Consider the following 21522-nt stretch of genomic DNA (forward strand, 5'->3'; position numbering starts at 1 on the left):
GTACTTACATACTCGGTGGGCTTTACGTTGCGCATTGCTTGCTCAAGAACACTTCTACTCCCGCACCGGGTTTAACGTATACAAATACCGCGGAGTTTCTCTCCCTTAATCGTTTCCTTCCTTTCACTTAGACGCAATTCAGGCTACCGTTGTACAACACTCGCATTTCTGTCCGATGTTAATTTATGTTTTAATATATATATATGTATATATAAATATAGTCATTATAGCCATTTTGAGACTCTGTTCATCTTAATAAGTTAGGAAGCTTTGTAAAGGCAATGATGTATCATTTAGGGGAAAAGAGAAAGACGAAGGGATCGCATTGAAGAAAAAGAAAAAATTGAAAGAAAGAAAAATGGAAGGAGGAAGACACTTTTCGCACTGCATGACTCCGCATCGATTGATTGCAAGTTTCAATCGTATAATTGTTTTACTGTTTACGATGCATTATGCATTACACCGTGCTAGGTTTTCGCATTGTAAATATTTGAGAGGATAGATGACAAAAGCAGAGACAATGATAATGATAATGACAATGATAATGATGATAATGACAATAGCATGAAAGTGATAATGATCTCTCGCAATAAGGGACTGTAATAGTAGCAGTAATAGTAGTAATAGTAGCAGTAGTAGAGTAATGGTAGTAATAATAATATATATAGTAATAATAATATTATTAATATAATAATATAATAATCATCATCATCATAAACTCTGCAATATTTAATACATTGTTTGTTCACATGGACTAGATACAGCTCTCTCAGAGCGATCGACAAATCGATACGCTCAATCTTTCTTTTCTCTTATTGTTGTCTTGATCCCTGTGCTCTACAAACCAGCGGGGATATGATGTGATCAGTCAAGTACGTTGATGGCAGACCAGAGTCACGCAATCTTTAATAATGTAGTTAGCAATTACCATTTGCGCGAATATTAATTACGCGTCCTTAACTCGACGTAACTTCGGCATCAGCGAGGAACAGGTCATATCTTTCTGGAAATATTAATTGCCAATATTTTTGCACTCTAAATTGCTTACGAAATGGTTCCTTCAGAGATCTGACTCAGTTCTGTACTTATAAATTAATAACTACTGTTCTCTTCAAGATATCAGAGATAACATCTTCTACGCCGTTTTGGATTGCAGTTTTTTTTAAGAAAAAGAAAGAAAAATATATATTTCAGATCTTTCAACCTATAAAAATATTTCTATATCGACAAAAAGTAACTCGCTAGAAATTATACGCAGTATCGAAAGGAGATTGTCGCGAAAAAAACCACGCACGCACATGCCACCTAGCTATGTTACTGGCACCAGAGAACGGACCTGGTCTTTACCTACTCGCATTTACACGTCTTTCATCTTGAATATCTAAGCGAATTGTCTTTCAAGCGAAAGCGATTCATCAACAAAGACTACAACACTTGGAAGCGTCTCCGAGGTGAATGTGGCACACGTTGGGCATGCCGGCGCAGCCCTTACCGACGATGTTCTCCTGCACTAGATGTGCGAGGCCTAAATTCTGATTGATGTCACCATCGCTACCGCGATGCTGTTTTGTCGTGGCATCGCACCACTGACGACGTTCCCGCCACTTGTCCTCGACTAACAGCACCGATTTAGGCGACGGCGGACTAACACGATCGCGAGTGATGCTGCCGCACGAACGAGCCTTGTAGAGGCGTCCTTTGCCAAAGATACCCGGTAGCGGTACGCAGAGCTTCTTGTGCACGGCGAAATAACGGCTTAACAATCGAATCTTCCTGTTCTTACACTCGTTTCTCTTACACTCGTTGATCGATCCGTTACCGCGATTCTCCTTGTCGTTACACGCCGCTTGACTCGCGCACTTATGATCGCCGCGACGCTCATCGCTGACGCTTTGACAATCGTCCGATTGCCGTTGACAGCCATTACTCTTTCCATCGGGACTGCGAGCGGACCTTGAGCCTTGCGATATCAGGGATTTTCCGGCACTGAGTGACCAGCTCTGTAACAATTTCGCTCCGAGACCTTTTGCCTTTTGTACAGTACTGGTTGCTATTTGAGACACAGGTGGAACAATATTGTGCTGAGAAGCCGTGCTATTTTGCGATATCGACGACGCCGATGATGAGGAGACGTTCTGTGTGTCAATTGCAGTCGAATTGCGCGACACGTGACAATGATTGTGACAAGATGTGGGTGCCTCGGCCTCCTGAACCTCGGTGATACGATTCAACGACTGGCTCTCACGCAATCGCGTCTCACCGGCTCTTCTCCTACCGGCGCGATGTCTCCTGCCAAACATTACCTGGTTCTCGGTGCATCGATGCCGTCCTCCTCCGTTCGTTGAGCTCGTGTTTGTCGTATTAGTGCCGCCGCCACTTTCGTTTCTATTACTTTCAGTTGTCGTCGGTGTATCCGTCGTGTGTTCGCCATTGCTGACCCCGCTCCCTCCTCCACCAACTCCACCACGTCCGCCACCGTTTCCTCCTGGATCTTGCGAATCGCTCGAATCGTCGTGACTATCGCGTCTCGGAGGTAAGGGTTTACCCGTGGATGCACCGAGTTTGTGCGCCCTCTTTTTCCTGCTCTCGCTGTCGTCGTCGCTGGCGTCCGAACTCGAACAAGAGGTCGTACGAGTCTTGTGGAACTTGCTTTTCCGTTGCTCATACGTTGTTCGCCTAACAACACGGCATTTAGTCGTCGAATCCCCGCATTCCGTGGAATTCACCGATGTATGAGTGCCATCTCCATCCTCCAGGATTTCATTGAGCGTAGGTTGCTTCGCAGAAGTACCGCTAGGTGACGGCATCGTTTTGTATTTAGGTGTTAACGTCACTTGATTGTCACTAATAGGATGAAGAGGTATCGAGACGGTAGACGATTCGTGTAATGTTTTAGTAGGAGTCGTCGTTGCCATTGTTATAGGTACGTTGGACGGTTTTGAGGGAATCATTGATGGGGGCTCTGTGAGCGGCATACTAAACCGATGGTGCTGAGCACCCATTCTCCACTTGTTCGCTGGTATCGGTCCGGTCGATTTTAGACATTCTGTCACCGATTTGGGTTTAGTTTCTGTATTAGTAGCTTTTCTAGCCCATCCGGTCGATGGAGAGTTGACGCTGCTCAATCGATTCTTCAGATTTTCCTCGCACGTCATGGTAATTCGCGGAGTTACAGGCAGTTTCTCCAAGACTACGTTGCCTGTTTGGACTTTGTCTGCTCCTTTTAGATGCATTGGCGACGACGTCTTATCCTTCTCGTTTTTCAAAGTCTGCTTCAGTCTTTCTCCCCTATGCGATGATTCGGCGATGACGGTATCCTCTTTTTGATGTGGATGCCGTTGATTCAACACAGGCTTCGTGCTAGTGTGCTTCTCTGGAAGTTGCGATAATCGTTCCTGTAGAATATGTGAGAGTTTTCCCTCAGAACGGGAACCGCGACGATTAAGAGAATTTAGCGCTGAATTACTGCCACGTTCGTCTCGGCCAGAGCACGAGGACACATCGTCCTCATCTTCTTCTTCTTGAACAATACTGCACTTGCGCGTACGCACATTCTGTAATCAGAAATCATTTTTATTTCCTGTACGAGAAATACCATCCAGCAAACATTTTATGTAGTGTATAAGATGTTACTACATTCAGTCATATATTAGTCGATATCTTTCTAGACAATGAACATGTAGTACGTACCTGTGGTACGTCACCAGGTGTCCGTGGCACACTTAATAGCGACTGGTTCGTAGTACCTAGGGAATTCTCATCTGTGCGTAGATTTGTTGTCAGATCATCCTGCCGGCTGCATAAAATTAATACGCATTTGTATATTAGTGATTTCATTAAAGACGATATGCAGCATAAATATTTAGATTCATCTTATAAGTGAATCACACACACATAAACACACACACACACACACACACAGCAGCAATACTAATGAATGTGACTCAATATATAAAATATACCTTGAGGAAACATCTAAAGCTTCTGGACGATTTTTCTGCATCTGTTCTTGTCGATGAGCGCGCAATTTCCTCTCAGCCAGCAAGAAATACGTCGCGGTGATGTGGTTGTATTCATTCTTGTCGAGCGCGCTGTAAGAAGATTCACGATGAGAATTGCCAGTAAAATGTAGCGCCGAAGACGCATGCTTAAAATATACTAACACGCAAAAAGGCACGATCAAAATGGTCAAATCTCTTCCTAATGTCTACTCACTCCAATATCTCTTCCTTGGTGGCGATGTTACCGTTAACCATTTTGGTAATTATGTGATTGTGATGATCATCGGAGACTTGTTGACGTGACACGAGTGGTAGCGTCTCCATCGTGTCCAAGTCGGAACCGATCGCCAACCACGGATCCGCAGCAATCTCTTCGAGGGACGCTCGGCCTTCGGGTTCCCGCACGAGCATTCTTGCGATCAGCCGCTTGCAACCGTCGGACACGTGCGACGGAATTGAATACTTGCAGTCCATAATCATCGTTAACGTCTCACTGTCGTTCGCTTCTTGAAACGGCGCTTGACCGCATACTAACATGTATAGTATTACACCTAATGACCAAACATCTGCAACAAATTGAAATACAAACGTAGTCCATCGAAGCGAATATAATTTCACTCTCTTTTTCGCTGTATTCTATTTTAAAAGATTCTTTCAAAAATTTAGAGTTCAATGCTTCTTAGCAAAACTTTCGATGAAAGGTGTAATTTTAATACTAAGTAATTCTCTATCGTACAATCAGAATTTAGAATCGTAAATAGATAACAGCGTCTAATTTAAGTCATATATATCCTTAATTGCATTAGTTAACAAGCTTACCTACTGCGGGGGCATCATAACTATCGCCTAGAAGTATCTCTGGAGCAGAGTACGCTAACGAGCCGCACGAAGTCTCGAGCTTCTGACCAGGACAAAATCTATTACTAAACCCAAAGTCTGTAAGCTTCACCGTACCCAGCTTTTCGAAGAATACGACATTCTCAGGTTTCAAATCTCTGTGCACTACATGTAAACGATGACAGTAAGATATGGCCCTAACTATTTGACGAAAGTAAGTCCTGGCCACCTAAGACGAAAATTCAAATATTATAATGTAAATAACGCGACTGCGAGTAAAACATCTGATAATTCTAAGAATTTAATCAATATATTGTATTTAGTAAAAATTAAATTGACAACACTATTAAATTGATATTTTTTATTATATTAATTCCAAATTTTTAACATAAGAGAAATTTATTTGAAAAGTTTGAAGATAATATATAATTTATATAAATTCTATAGTACATACACACACACATATATATATATATATATATATATAATATGATAAATTTGTAACAATGTATACTTAAGAAAATTCACATTCAATAGACTTTATATGAAAGAGCTAAATTTGTATCCTCTATCCGCGCGGTAATTGCAAGCCGATGGCATAATAAAACAACAATAGCCATGCAACAATACCTCTTCGCTGAGGCCGCTGTCGTGGCGCATGATGTAATCGTAGAGGTCCCCGCCATCGCCAAGCTCTAGAATTAGGTATAGCTTGGTCTGCGTGTCTATCACCTCGTACAACCGCACCACATTGGGATGTTGCACCAGCTTCATGCACCGCACCTGCGACACAGACGGATATGATGAACAGACAGATAAAATTTATTTCGCTTGAGCGCATTTAAATCTAGGGGGTCAATGATTCTGTCCGTCATCCATTTGTATAATCATTATTTCACTGATCTTATTAAGGTCCATCGTTATAAGATTTATCTTGTAATGCAACCACGCAAGAGGAATCGATTGCCAATTACTATCGAACTAGCCATCGAAATGACATTACACGAATCAGGATGTCATCAATGACTCTATTATTTCCATTAGGACATAAAACAGGCGGAAGGTAATTCTGATGCGATTGCAAAGTCACGAGCAAGATATATAGAACAAACAGTGATCAGAATGTCATTAGAGTTTTATCTGCCACACTAAAATATAAATTCTAATTCGGAACAAGAAATAAATTTAAAAACAGTTTAGCTTTTGTGCTAAAAAGATATCAGAAAACAAAGAAAAAGGCGTTAAATTCGACAAAGCAGTAAATTCAGATTTTTACATAAGCTTTTCATGCATTCCGATTTCCTAATGCTCATTTAAATCACTTTAAGAGTGCTTTTACTAAAGATATGTTCTACTTGACGCTCACAACACTCGCGAGTATTATTTGTCCTTGTTTAACATTTGATAACAAGAATGAAACGATTTCATGAACATTGCGAACGTCAAGTGGAACGTACCCTTAGTAAAAGACCATTTCCTTCACTTATTTCCTTTAGAAATGGTAAAAGATCAAACTGGATGACTCGCAGAAGAACTTAGAACATTATCAATAGGCAGAATTGACATTTCGAAATGGCGCTACAGTTGCGTTTCTCTCACCTCCTGGAAGAGATGAGCCCTCGAAACCTCATCGAGCTTACTCTTGTCGATCACCTTCACTGCCACCTTCTCACCGGTGAAAACGTGTCGTGCCAGCTTCACCACGGCGAAGTGACCGCGGCCGAGAGTCTCCTCCAGATCGTAAAGACCGGCGATCTTGCCATCGTAATTGCTGTATCCCACTCTTCGATTCATCTCGTGCCGCTGCAATGTTAAGTTCTTTTCGAATACAGCAAACGATAAAAATGGAATATTATTTATCTGAAATATAACTATCAAATATGATCTACATACACTACGAGAGAAAAATGTATTAAATTTTAATTAATATTTGTTTAAACAGTGCCAGTTGAATATTTATAAAGTGTAAAAATATATTTATTTGATACTTGAATCATTAATTTGAATCATTAATTATTATATTTTTTTTTACTTAGCAAATGCTTATTTTAGTTACATAAATAAAAACAGTTATTTATTAAAATTTAGTACATAAATATTTTTATCTCATTTTATAAAATTTACGAATCGTAAAGAGAAGCTGGATTTTAATCTTATTAAAGTTATTTATCTTTCACTTGTGATTATTGCAAATTTGAGATCCTCGTAACATAAAATTACATACATTTCGAAAAATTCTAAAAGCATTAAAATCTGTTCGACCGAATACGATTCTTTCTCTTATTTATGTTATTCGGTTCATTTTACTTATAATTAAATTTGAAACATTATCGCGTTTTACAAATAAACAGGTAAGTATATTTTTCTGTCAAAATTAATTTGCATTAATTAAACACTGAACTACGTTAACTAATGAAATATGTTAACTATTACAGTTCTTAAATTTTTCATTCGTTTTTTTTTTCTTATAATAAAGTGTTCTGTATAATAACATTGAACATTGAATGAATGAGTTTAAAATATCGAATTCTGATTAATCGTTTAGAAATGTTGACCGACAGTCAACCGTCGTAAGTACGACGGTTCATTTCGAGAAAGAGGTCACTATTATTTTTAGCGCTTAGTAGGAGCAATAATTAATCGCTTCGTCATCCATGGACGTGCGATCGGTCGGTAGCAATAAAAAAGGTATACTCTGTAGAATGACAAGAGGTACTATCGCTTTGGAAAAATACATAGAGAGAAGCTAATGGACCGAACACGATGCACATGCTAAATATAGTTATCCGATTCAAACTTTTACCCGCAAGTGAACGAAGTAGTTACGGCCAGAATGTATACAGAGTGCATAGAAATCGTGCATAATCCACGATGAATTGATTTTTCTTCGATGAATATCGGATTAGAAACTTGAGTAACTGGAGCGCGAGAATCTGTTGTCCATCGATCGTATCGAGGAGGCGCGACTCGGACAGGATCATCAGATATCGCTTTCCAAAGGATCGACGACCTTAAAAAAATATGATAAACATGAGATCTCGCTTTGCTCGCTTGTCTCGCTTCGTTAGTCTAAATGTGAAGATAATGCTAATGCGACCACGAGGCGAACAGTATGCGATCAAATTTAGCGCTAGATGGGAATAGGAGCCAATGCTGCAGCAGAGGGTACGCATTGTCTTTGGCGGAACGTAATTACGAAACGCGTCGTCACGATGCATCGCGACGCGCCGAGGCTATACGACTTGTCAGCATTCCCCGCTCTTCCTCTTCTGTTTCTATTCTTATTAAATATGTGTATACGCCATACTTTCTGATTCTTTGTCTATATATCTATAAATATTTATTATTCTTTTACGTACATTATTGCAACTGCCTTTTTTCATGCTTGAAAAGATCTTTCCTGGGATAAATTAATTAATAATGTTCTCTTTCTCTCTCTCGTCGTTCTTTCTATATAAAAGCGCACAAAAATGCAACACGATAGCGGGTCGCGAAAATCTCGACCCACGATTACACGCCTACGGTTTCCTTTGGGATCCACAAAGGAGTTTCTCGCCTTCGTTGCCTTGCGGAACGCGGCCACTCGCAGCCTCGTCGAGAGCTGCGAATCATTTCCTCGCCGTGCGTGCTCCGGATATTCGTAACGAGGATTACGAAGAACGCAAAAATAAACCTTCTCGAGCGTCGCGGAGAAGGTACCAATAAGGAGGTGAACCGCTTCGACCGGTATGCACGTCAAAATTTCTTCTCGGAAAACGCTATATTCGAAGATCCTCCACAGCTCAATGAAAACAGATCGGATTAACACCTTAACGATCGAATCATCCGTGCTTGATGTGCAATTTATAGCAAATGCTGACGTAAGACTGACATTCACTTGCCGAGGTTTACGGCTTTTATTTCGCGCAAACGCGTCCATTGCCTATGTCGCGATATAAATAAGACGAGAGTATTCTCTCCCATTCTCGTTGGTTATTATTATCGACAGGCGTTCCCTGCACCATCGTTCATTGTTAAGATAATAAATTATCTTAGCTAACGTATTAATCTATTAAGGCAAAATGACGCTCATCGCCACGTGCCGATTTATTGCCAGATATCAAAAAAATTCACCTATTAACAAATGTTTGACATGCGACGAGATAATTCCGTGATCGATTGCGTGCCCTTCGGAAACGGATTCAATTAAAATAAATCACTGCTTGCACCGTCATATCGATGCGAATTTAATTCTTTTCGCCGTTACATGGGAAATTAATCGCTGTTACGCAATCATAATTGTTGCTATTTACAGCATTATGAAGTAATGCAATTACCGCGTGACACCGCGACCGAATAAAAGTTCCACGAGCTTAATCTGGACTTACGCGAAGTGTAATTAACAAACGTGATATGCGATTAACGATTTGACTAACGTAAACACCCTAATGTTACATCCATAAGCAGTTAAATACCTGCAGTAACCTAAATAAATAATATTAGCATTTTCCGACGTCAGGGATTCCTAAATTTTTGTTGGCGCAGCACTGGCGCTTTAGAGGATTATACGCTAGGGAAAATACAAATGTTTACACAAAATGTAGAAATAATAGAAAAATATCTCGCGGAATAAAAACAAGAAAAATATTATGTTGTCAAATAACGCAACGTGAAGCTCGAAATGTTACAAAAATGTAGTATATGAATCCGTAATATAATATAGAAATAATTATAAAAAATACGTTCTGTTTTTAATTTAAATTAAAAACAATTATATTACATAAATTTATATATACTGCATAATATTATATTTCAATATTGGTTACTATATTACACAGCTTTTCTCTAATTATATTTTTAAACATTTGTATTAAAAATCTTATAAATATTAAAATTACATTTCGCATTTTTTTCTGGAATTACAGATTCAACACCTTTATACATATAAATCAGTAACGTGGAACATCACTCTAAATATTCAGGGCGTTTACTATCACGGTAATTTTCCACGTGCAAGGAAAACGGGAATCGTCCGAATCCATCCGGATCCGTCACGTCGCGTCGCGGCGAATTGAACTTGACATTTAACCGATAACGACGCTCATCCATTGCTATCAAGATCTACCTGGACACGGGCACATCTGTGATGTTGGCCTGACCTGCTTTTACTGCACGTGTCCGTGTAATAATGAGATGCACGAGCGTCAGTTACACGTAATAAGTTTACGACTCTTTGGGGCGAACACCTGAAACGCACTTTAACCGCGAACCATCAACAGATGTCGGATGATCAATTGCGTCGCAGATTTTTATTTCAAATTGAGTTTCTTTAAAAATTGCGAAAAAAAGTTATCTCTTTACCGGTTCGATTAAAGATGTATTACATTCATTTATTACAAACGTGTTAATACTTATACTTTAATTAAATAAGCTGTATATATATAAAAGTTGTATTTGTAGCATGCTATTTTTTGTCGAATAACAGCTTCTTGTACTTCATTAAAATTTTCAATTTTTTTATAAAAAGTTATAATTATATTTTAAAAATTCAAATTTTTTTTATTATTTTATAATACATTTCTATATATTTCAATTAAACATAAATAAAAAATTATATTACTTCTTATTAAAATAACTTTTGATCTAGATGATTTAAAAGTAATATAATAAATTTTGATTATCCCTCGAAATTTATTATACAATATTACTTTTAAATGCTCTAAAATAATCTATAATTTTTTCATATCTTTTTCATTACTTTGAAACTACGTGTAACTAACGCGTCCTTAAATAAACAAATAATTGAGACACAAAATTAATAATAAAATAAATATTACTCGCGCGATATGGAGAAATATTTAAGTTGCGGCTGTTCGGTTCACTTAATAATTTTGCTGCACAGTAACACGTTTATTACTTTGCGAAAAGGTGCGAAGGAGGATTTCCCCAACGAATTTTCTCACAAAACATGCGTATCTGAAGCTGTAGATTCCGCCGGGTGGAAATTTCACGCTTAGAAAGTATAATCCGCTTCGAGAGAGATGAGCGTAGTGCGTGTGGACCCGCATTTGAAATTTAGATCGCGCCACGCGTTCTCTTCATAGACCGCATTTCCCGGATGCAGTCGTAAACGGAGCATACTTTCTTGAACACTTTCGTATTCGCGCGGACACGGAAGTCGCGAATTACAGCGGATGAGGAACATTGCGAGTTGGCTCCTCGCAAGATCCACGATGAGGCGGCGGATCGAAATAAATCGTACCGTTGCGATTTGTAATAGCCGTAGTAGGAGATTGACAGGCGTATCGGTGGAATTCGATGTTGTAGAAAGGTCGACAACGTGTCAGGCGCGGCCAACGACTATGACTGGCCACTATCCGGGAAATCGAGTCTCGATACACTATCGGTGTATTACTCATGAATACACGAACGGAACGTGTTCACTAATACGTTCAACCCTTGCACTTCTCTTACGCTCAATAAATCAATTAATCTACCCGATGAGGCGTGTATCTTGTGAAAAGTCTGCTGTCTATTGGAAAAACGTGACATTTAAAACACCATCGCATAATCTCACCTTATTTTTATACACGCATAGATAAGATTAACAATATTCAAATAGTTTAACGAGATAAGTTATTAAAGCAGTGCAGCGATAGCTTTAAATACCATATATATACGTCATAAATTCGTATAATGTAGAATAATCTAGATTAATACATACATTGAGAAAAAATACTCCAAATTTTCTTCAGGAGACGTGGTAGTGCCTCCGGCCATGTTCAAAAACTACTAGTTAATATATAAAATAAATATTTTCTTGAATAACTAAACATTTACTTACAGTAAATAATTTCAATAAAAAGAAATGATAGTTAAATTAATAATTTTGTATCAAATAAATGTATATCTTTTTATTTAGTAAATATTTAGTTGATACTACTCAAATAAGCGGTTTATTAAAATTTAGTATATTTTTTTTAATATATAGTACGAAATATTAGGAATTTTTTTATTAATATATTTTATTTCGACTTTTAATTTGATTTCAATTTTATATTATTGTGTATTTCTATTTTTAATTGTAAGTATATTGTATTTTTAATTTAGAGAGAGAGAGAGAGAGAGAGAGAGAGAGAGAGAGAGAGAGCCATAAATTTTCTAATTTATTATTATCAAATTAGCACAAAGTGCTTGTAATAAATTTATTGCGATTCTTTTAAATGCAACCAGCATAATGAAAAGATCTTCAGAATTATTCATTTGTTGGCAGAAATATAAGAATTTAAAAAGAATAGAACTTTAGAACAGAATTTTTTTTAAATCATACATAAATCAAAACTTCTTGAAGAAATTGATAAAATTCATAAATGCGATGATGAAAAGTAAAGTCATAACATAAAAACAATTCTGCGAATAAATAAATCAATTTTTGAATATAAACATTTTAATTGTTTGGAAATATCAATGTGCCAAGCTCATTTAAAAAATATGATCGTCTATTAATAAAAAAATATAAATTACGTTGATGGATTAAAATTTCGCAGAAACTTTAGGAACAACTTTCTTAATACGCGCTTTAAATATCATCTTTAATTTATAATTTAAATAAAATCAACTTATTTCTACCTGTTATAAAGAAAATAGTCATTTTCAAAATGATATTTCAAATATTGATCCTCCATTAGTTCATTCCAAGAAAAAGATAAACTCTCGAGATTTGACCTTAACACTTTTCGTTACAAAATCTTGAGGAAAATAAATAAAAAAGCGAGAAAAGTATTCTTCTTAAAAGTGAGATGCTTGTGTAATATTTATCAGATACGGATTAGAGAAGCAAAGGCCGTCGCGAATTACTGGCGAAGGGCTTAAGCTACAGTTTCGCCCTCGCACATTCTCCACCTACGTGGATGCTAAATAAATATCTCGATTTTACGACATCATACATTCTTATCTCAAACTTGCATAAAAGTTTTATCTCGAGTAAAAACTTTGAATTTTTTAAAGAAATGTGTTATTAAAATTGGAGTCGAGAATTTTAATGTTGAGTAATGAAAAAAGAAAGTATTTCTTAAAAATTACTCGGAGCATAATCGGTTCAGTAAAACAATACGTATGTTTACAAAAGAAAAACGAATAAAACGAGCTCTCTAGGGTTGCGAAATGATCGGGTATATCTTATACACGGTGTTTTCGTTTTTTCCGATAAAATCGCTTTTCTTACGCAATCAAGATAAGCAGCGGCGGCCGTAACGGTAATTGATGCGCGGGGATTCGCGATCGAAGCGACGATAATATGGCCCCGTGACGATAATGCGTAACGTAAACGTACCGTGAGCACGTAACAGGTAGGTGTTCGCGTACCGTTATCGGGATTCCGCGGCGTCACCATACGCGCCACGAAGAAATACCCGATGATGTCCTGAGGGGCGCGACTAATCCACGCCTGCTACCGCCAGTGGGAACAACAGCGGCGTTCATACTCACGAGAATGATAATTACGGCCGATTAGAGCGTTTGCATTGCCGCACTAGGTGTGCGTAACTATGCGAATAGTCACGGACAAAGACGAAATTAACTGTGCTTCGAAAAAGTATAGAAAAACATCGATAGAGGAGTGTTTCATTTTTAAGGCCCAATTTTTATTTTCTGGTTAACTTGTGAGTAGCTTAACCTGACGACGATACAAAAATTGTATTTGTCTAGCTATAATTAATTATTAACTTGATAATATTTTGTAGCGGTAACTTTAAAAATTATTCATTACAAAACCATTAGTTTAGTGATTACTCTAGATATGAGTTTCTTAATGACTTATTATTGTATTGTGACATTCTATTGACTCGCTTGTAACTCGTTACTGACTTCTAATTTATTACTTAACGGCTTATATTATAAAAAACCTATTAGACTTCATTATTTTTATTTACATTCCTCTACCTCATAAGAGTATTAATATAAATTTAATTATAACGTAATATACTAATAAAAACTGTTAACTATAAAAACTGTAACTTATAAGATTAAAATTTTTTAAGATGAAATTTTCTGAGCATCCCGTTTATCAACTTGCATACATACACTTGAGAAAAATATTCTAGTTGTACTAACAAGAAGTACAAATAAAACGAATTCTGTTTATATAATCAGAATTCTGCCTGGTAACTAATTTTTGGTTATTTCGTCTAGAATGTTGAGACTATAAATGTGTCGGATTCGTATCTTTCTGATTGAAAATTTCCAATTAATGCAACAAGATTTTTTCTAATGCATCTTTAAATAACTTATATCTATTTAAAGATTAAACTGACTTACTTTAATAATAGCATTTTTTGTCGTTGAAAAATATCAAATATTAAAAATATGTCGATGAAAATGTATTTTTGGAGTGTCATAGTGAAGATCCAATTGTGAATACCAGGAAGGTCCAATCAAACTTTTGCCACAAAAAAGTCATCACACTTCTAAAGTTTGACAGAAGTTATGAAATGCTGTTTTGTAAGTATCGTTGATAAATTAGCTTAATCCATATTCATATTGATATACATACTTAATGACATATTGACATTATCAGGTGATATCAGTAAATAGAGTTACAGAATGGTAGTATTGATAAGCTATCGGCAATGTGGGAATCTCTCGCGCAAATCTGATCAGAATGATATTTTCAAGCGCATATGGCACGCACGGATTTCGATAATGCCCGACAAGCGAGCCGACAAGCAATGGATGAGAAATGATGAGATAAAAAGGAAGAATATTACGAGTGTTATGATTCTGCGCGATGAAGATAAATTGCGCCCTATACGAGCTGCAACTGGGCGAACTAAATATAACTATCTTGGAGAAAAAGTCGAATCCAAACTAAGCTCTCCACGGACCGTAATTAGGAAACTTACGTTAAATTATCCTAATTGCATCCTAAATGGGCTTGACAAACTTTTATTTTGGATGCCTCAAGTAATGCTCATATGGAGCCAGTATTAAATATGGAATGCCCGGATAAATTTCCACCCGGGGAGTTCAGTCATCTCTATGCATGAGACGCATCATTCTTACCTTAGTATTGCTCCAATATTTTTTCTTTGTTTATTCTATTAACAGAGACGCTAATATTGTTTACGGACCTATGTTCTTCTCTCTCTCTCTCTCTCTCTTTCTGTCTTTCTAACTTTTCCTCACTCTCTCATTTTGAAATGCAACACGCAGACAAGTGTCATTCCTATAGTTTCTACAGCGCGAGCTGGCACGGATTAGACTTTGACGCGACCGGATCTGCGTAATTTGAGATAATGCACTCGACAAACGGATTGATCTCCGCTTCCGAATTGCGCTGTTCGTTTCTCTCGTATAAATACTGTTAGCCATCTGACAGTAAATAACTACAGTTTATGTACGAAAGAAAGTATTAACGAAAATAGTAATCTATCATACAGAAATACGTTAAAGATTTTTCTGTCTTGTCTCGAGTGATGGAAGACAAGGGGGAAGAGACGAAAGGTACTCTTTTTTTTGGAAAAGATTTAATATATTTTATATAATTTTCTGTAACAAAAGCATTGCTTAAAAATTTCTCAGTTTAAGCAAACAAATCAAGTTCTAAAAATATAGACAAACAACGGAACGTAATTTAATTTCGTGTATCTCGCTTCAATAAAATTTTAATCTCAAGTTTATTATCAAGATATTTCTTTCTCATCATACTTATATACTGAAAACTTGTTTACAAATTTATTAAAGAAATTTCAATTATAAAGATATTGATTACAATAAAAATATAACTCCCTTAGGAGGAAAACATTTAAATAAACTTTGTTTATCCAAGTATTTAAATGTGAAATTGTGAACAAAACACATTTTATACGATATCTAATTATAATAAATATTACAACATGATGTTAATAATATCATTCGTGCCGAGAGATTCTTTTGTAATAATAATATCAAGAATTACATTATCGCTATAATGTTTCTTCATCTATGCTCAATCATTTATGCTGACGCAATTTCGCATTTTACGACGCAAATAAATTGCTTTATAATAATTTAATAAGTAAATTATAAATGTGTTCATTGACAGCTCTCAAATATTCTACAATTCCATTCGAGCTCTTGAAATGCCAAAAGTCTTGATATTTTCACATGTTTAAACACAGATGAAACATATAAATGAGAACAGAGCACTCCAAGAATGTCATACAATATGTACAGTGTCCCACTTCTCTCTTTCTCTTTCTATTTCCTATTTCTCATCTCAACCTAACATATTTCAAAGAAATTTAAAAAAAGAAACAGTTTTACAAAGAAAGCATTATTTACGATTTTCTCAGATTAAATAATTAAAACAAATCAAATTCATTTCAAATTATTTCGAAAATGCGCAGAAAAAACAACAAAAAGAAATTCAATTTTAAGCGTATTTCACTTTAATAAAATTTTAATCTAAAAAATGTTATTATCATAATAATTTATTATCTTCATAGGAAAGCGTTTTCGCACAATTTTGCTTGAGAAAAATCAATTTTTATTTAAATAAAAAGATTTGATCAAAATATCTTAGAAAAAAATTAGAGAAAAAAAATCTTTTAAATTAACTACTTTGGAAAATCAAATAAAAAATAACCATGTGAAAAAAACTAGACGGACTAAATAAAATTTATGGCCGAAAATAACTGGCGGTTTCGTTCAAATTTTTTTCAAGTGCCTCAGGGTTGATGTAGAGGAATGCTAAACAGTTCATCTGGGAATGACTAGCATTTTTAAATCTGTGAATGTGATCTAGTAAATATTTCCATTTTATCGAAATAAGAGAAGCATTTCTGCAAGCGGTCAATAACAGGAAACTTTGATAACTTCGTCATTCGGTTAATTATATAATGCTTAATTATTTAGTTTGAAATTTTCTGACCTATATAGTCTGGCTTTGATACTTTAACTCAGTAAGATGAAACGCTCTTCCATTAAAGGTAATACACAACACTTTGGAGAGGTAATAATTTCATCCATTTCGTAGAAACTTTATAAATGCCTTGTCAAAACTTGTGAAATATGTAACGTTACATCTTTTAATAAACTTTCTTTAAATAAGTCTCGTCGATAATAAACTGGAAGAAATATCAAACAATAATAAATTAAAAGTATAACGTCATTAAATAATTCATATTTTTTATCCTCCTGAAAGTATCTCAAATTCCAAGATATAATTTTTTTATTGAAACAGAAAAAACAAATATCAGTTTTAAATTCAGTTGAAGATGTTTTCCAATAGCATAAAATTATTTATTCATGATTGTATCCTAAAATAAGAGTCTAATTGTATTAATTTGAATTCTAATGGAAAGTGGAAAAATTAGAATATTTTACAGTTAACTCTATTTTTTAACTCTATTCAAGATAACCAGATGTCCAATCATGTCCATAATTGGAATTCTGATTAATAATCAGAATTTACTAGTTCATTCATTTTCTCAATCAGCAATTTTTCTTTATAAATAAGTTATCTTTATAATTAATTAACAAACATTATCGATGATAAAACAAAATAATAAGAGGCAACTTTTTATGATAACTTGAATGATAATGATACTATTGCAATTATTATTGAGCAACGTATTGAGATGCTAAATACATGTATATGTATACAATATACAATCATTCATCTATCGATAACCATACATCACATTAATTACTTATTCTTTACGTGCGTGATATTCGTTGAAAATCTCGAAAAAATAAATAAATTCTATTTCCGCGTGACGTCAATTATTTTTTTTAATAATCTTACGATATCGGATACCGTAAAATGAGAATTATTGCAAAAATCCTCATGACATGAGAAAATGTCAAAAACTATATTTTTCTATGATTCTATCCGATGATCCGAAATATCGTATCCAATTTAAAAATTAATCAAATATCGAGTATTGTAATATACTCATATATCGTTTAAATTCGATATTATTAATTTTTATATTCGATAAGTACGTGTTTATATATATTTATATTCGATAAGCGTTTATACACAATATGTTATCGCTATTAATTAAATTCAGGACTGTTGTGCTCCACTTTTGCGGCTTTACTCGAATTGTAATTTCTGCCAAAGCTATGTAATTAATGTGTTTCATGTATTCAGTTTTATCGGACTATTCAACCCCAGCTGTTAATTTATGTGAAAGAATGTAATCGAAATATTTTCACACAATTACAATTTGTAAAAAGAGAAGAAGAAGAAGGGTTTACACTGAGTACTCATAAAATGTCTTCATTAGAAATTCTTTTTGATCCTAATGAATAAAATTTATTTAAATTTGCATTAAATAGAATAAACGATTTATTTATTAACGGTGGTAAAATGAACAAATTATCAATTATTGTTCCTGTAATAACTTTAATAACTATTGCCATTATTATTAAACAAAAATAAATATTAAACCCAGTTAATCCCCAGAGATGAATATATATTTAACTAAAAGTCTTTTCCTTCCCTAACCTCGTATTATCGCGATGTTGCGCAACATTGTCGTTCCCTAGATAGTAAAGTTATGAAATATTCATATATCAACATTATTTGGTATAAATTTACTAAAATACAAAATTATTACTGCTCTTTGTCCTTTTAGAGAATTTATAGAGAGTCATAACCGTAATATCTCGTTCAATTTTTTCTATCGCAGTCATGATATCGTTTTAAGATTTTCAAAAAGAACCTTGCCAGATCTACGTAAGCTCGCGGAAGTATCGAGTTTCTGTAAAGCGGTAGTAATCGATTAGTCCCCGGAGAAACTTATTGTTTCATCTCACATGTACACAATATAAAGCGATACGAGAGGATATACGTATTCGATAAAAGAAACGGAGAAGTTCGGGATCGTATTACATTGCGCTCGTACTGTGTTTACTCATCTGAATTCATAAGAGATCGCTGGCGAGATCGCTGGACCATCACCGCACGAGACGTTGTGAATTTATCGGATGCAACATCGGACCCACCCGAATATCTCTTCGGAGGATAGGTTGCCGGAATGGTTCTTCTGCCGATCGATATTATCGCACGATATCGTCGTAAATAGTGTCTATATAAACGACTGGCGTGCCATTTATTAGTAAGCACATTGGCAAGACATTACCGGCAACGTGACTGTTATGCAACCGATATGCATCGAGGTTCTTTTGAAGCTGCGTTGCGAGAATCATTGCGGGCGGGGAGTTATACGGTTGGAGAAATAGACGTTTACCTTGAACTATTTTTTCCTCTTACGGTGAAAATGTAATAGAAATTAAAAGTCTCGATGCTACATTGATAACGTGCCTTCTTTGACGCGATTAGCACAAATGTGTGAGTTATATGTACATGAAAGCGGTACCATCTTTACAAATAATTACGGCAAGATGCGATCGATAGAGTTGCTCTTTTCAACCGCAATATATATTCGCACTAAGTTAATCACTCGAGAGGGAAAGGACGAAATCTATAGATAGATCTTTATCTACCTGCTTACAGATAATAAAAAAAGAACAAAGTTTTTCAGGAAAAAAGTTTCACGTTATAAATACGCATTTTAATACGCGTTTTAATAAAATTTTATAATGTATACATTTTGAAATGCAATTTCGAATTAATAAGTTTGTCCTTTCTAACTGCGATGTTAACACTTGACACTACGTCAATCGTTTGAGAGAAAAGAAGACGAAATCGATAGGATAGACAAAGCTCTATCTATTGGAACTTTTTTTTAAAGACTGTTTTTTAGTTGTATCGATGTTGTACCAAATAAACGATATACTTCAATTAATGTTTACTTCTTAACGGAAAGAAGGTATGTCGTTCATTTGTTACAACGTAATTCAAGTAAAAAATTTTTCAGAAAAAAGTTTGAATCATTAAAATTTTATAATGTTAATTTTAAAATGCAATCTGAGCGTAGTAATTGGTTGTAGAGGAATAGTGTGTTTTTTAAAAGTATGTTTTCCCTTTTTTTCTTTATGTTTCCACATTCCATTTTTTCTACAAGCAATTAAAAAAAAAATCACAATTATATTGCGTGTAGTTGGAACAAACGAGCGATATGTAAAGTTGGTCAAATGAAATAGAATCAAAGTCAAACCATTAAAGGAAAAAGAGAGAGCATCGTGTGATGTTACGTCGCCAAAAATATCTGCCTAGTAATTGTGACACATTCAATTAATTGATAACGAAATGTAAGGCGTTGTTGTTACACTTTGTACTATCTCTAGAAATTAACTTGAAAACAAGTTTGCCCGGACATTAGCATCCAAGTGTCAATTACGACGTAGTCGGAATAATACATCGCGATCGTAACTCCAGCCATCGTTGCGATGCGATGCGACTGTTTAGAAATGGTCATTGAGTGACGGTGCTATCAACACATAATCGCGTGAAAATTATCTTATCGGGAGCAACATCGCGCGGTGCAACAACCGCTTAGGGACAATAAAACAATCGCAAACGACAAACGCCCGAAGCCATTTTTACAGAAGAGTCCACTAGAGACTCATAGAGGAAAGAATTAAGACGTAGACCAAGAAGAAGAGGCGAAAGGGAAGAAAGACGCGCTCTCACCTCTTTGTCCGTTAATCCGACGAAGACGACGAGTCCAGCCAGCAGCACCTCGCTAGTCCGCCCAGTCCGCCCACCGTCATTTGTGATGTGGATTCATTTACGCGCGTCTGCCGGTCGTCGCGATGATCGATGCCACAGATGTTGCTCCGTCGAGGCTGCTGCCGTACAACGACGGCGACGACGTCGTCGGGGAAGCCAACGACATCGAACGTCGCTGGTGGGCCGCTCCGGTTCACTCGAGACGCGTGTTTACACGGCACCGCTCGCTCGCTCGCTTAGAACACATTCCACCGTCCGCGACGCAATCCTCTCGCCTCTCGGGACTCTCGTGCGCCCGCTGATGGATCACCTCTTTTCTCTTGACGCAACCGTGCCTTCCTCCACTTCGTAGCACTCTCTCTCTCTCTCTCTCTCTCTCTCTGTATTCTGGTCTCGTCTCCCTCTCTTCTTCTACATCGGAGACTACCTCGCCCACCCGCGGTCACTTTTTCCCCTTTGTCTATTTGTCGCCGCGCAGCAATCGCGCGTGCAGTAGGCGACTTCCGGGCACCTTCCTCGACGACGACGGTGTGCCGCGAGCGCGCGACACACTTCCCACTTTTTTCTCGCCTCCTCCACCTCCGCCCGAGTCTTTCACTCCTCTCCGTCGATTCGCCACCGCCTGTCTCGCTTCCTCACGCACAACCGTGCGCGCGCGCAAGCACATGCACATACATAGGAGAGCGTACCTACCTCTACGTACGTCGCCCGCTTGACCGTTTCTCCGTTATTCTCTCGGACGGGACACGAGTCGTCGCACTCTCGCGCTAGATCCGGGATTGCGAATTCTCTGCGACAGACGTCCTACGACCCTGGATCTCGGCTTTCCTTTTTTTTTTTTTCCCTTCCTCTCGGATGACAGCGTTAAAACGGCGCGAGGAGACCACAACACGGCACTACGATGACGACGGGCGTGCACACCACAACGCGGTGACACATGAGAAAGCTATGGAACGTAGTAACGTATTCGTTCGTATTCCGACTGAGTAGTGAGTTGACGACACGATACTCCTCTCGCTTTAGAGTTTAGACGCGCGCTCCCAGCGCCAGCCGGTCGTCCGCCGCCACTGCCATCGTGCGGCG

At 36.7% G+C, this 21522-nt stretch overlaps 1 protein-coding gene across 2 annotated transcripts; it reads right to left on the minus strand.

Moving 5' to 3' along the window:
• Positions 1 to 769: 769 nt before the first annotated feature.
• Snrk (SNF related kinase) lies at positions 770 to 21458 on the minus strand. 2 transcript variants are annotated; one of them, XM_018541709.1, is made up of 8 exons: positions 20401 to 21458; positions 6438 to 6641; positions 5469 to 5621; positions 4821 to 5067; positions 4216 to 4567; positions 3963 to 4091; positions 3691 to 3796; positions 770 to 3554 (listed from the first exon to the last, which is right to left on the minus strand). In XM_018541709.1, exons 2-8 carry the CDS (start codon positions 6630 to 6632, stop codon positions 1416 to 1418), a joined length of 3321 nt encoding a protein of 1106 aa, XP_018397211.1. In that variant the 5' UTR covers positions 6633 to 6641; positions 20401 to 21458; the 3' UTR covers positions 770 to 1415. The 2 variants fall into 2 exon arrangements, with proteins under 2 accessions (XP_018397211.1, XP_018397212.1); XM_018541710.1 differs by lacking the exon at positions 20401 to 21458 and adding an exon at positions 7642 to 7692.
• Between the last annotated feature and the right edge of the window lie 64 nt (positions 21459 to 21522).

The sequence above is a fragment of the Cyphomyrmex costatus genome, unplaced genomic scaffold, assembly GCF_001594065.2.
Source record: "Cyphomyrmex costatus isolate MS0001 unplaced genomic scaffold, Ccosl1.0 scaffold30, whole genome shotgun sequence".
Taxonomy (NCBI): domain Eukaryota; kingdom Metazoa; phylum Arthropoda; class Insecta; order Hymenoptera; family Formicidae; genus Cyphomyrmex; species Cyphomyrmex costatus.

Bases quoted from the DNA above. Each gene is read 5' to 3' on its own strand.
- Snrk (XM_018541709.1), bottom strand. From the start codon at position 6,632: ATGAATCGAAGAGTGGGATACAGCAATTACGATGGCAAGATCGCCGGT. The intron at 5,622-6,437 runs GTGAGAGAAACG...TCTGTGTCGCAG, and splicing joins GGGCTCATCTCTTCCAGGAG to GTGCGGTGCATGAAGCTGGT. The intron at 3,797-3,962 runs GTATATTTTATA...AATTTTATGCAG, and splicing joins GCTTTAGATGTTTCCTCAAG to CCGGCAGGATGATCTGACAA.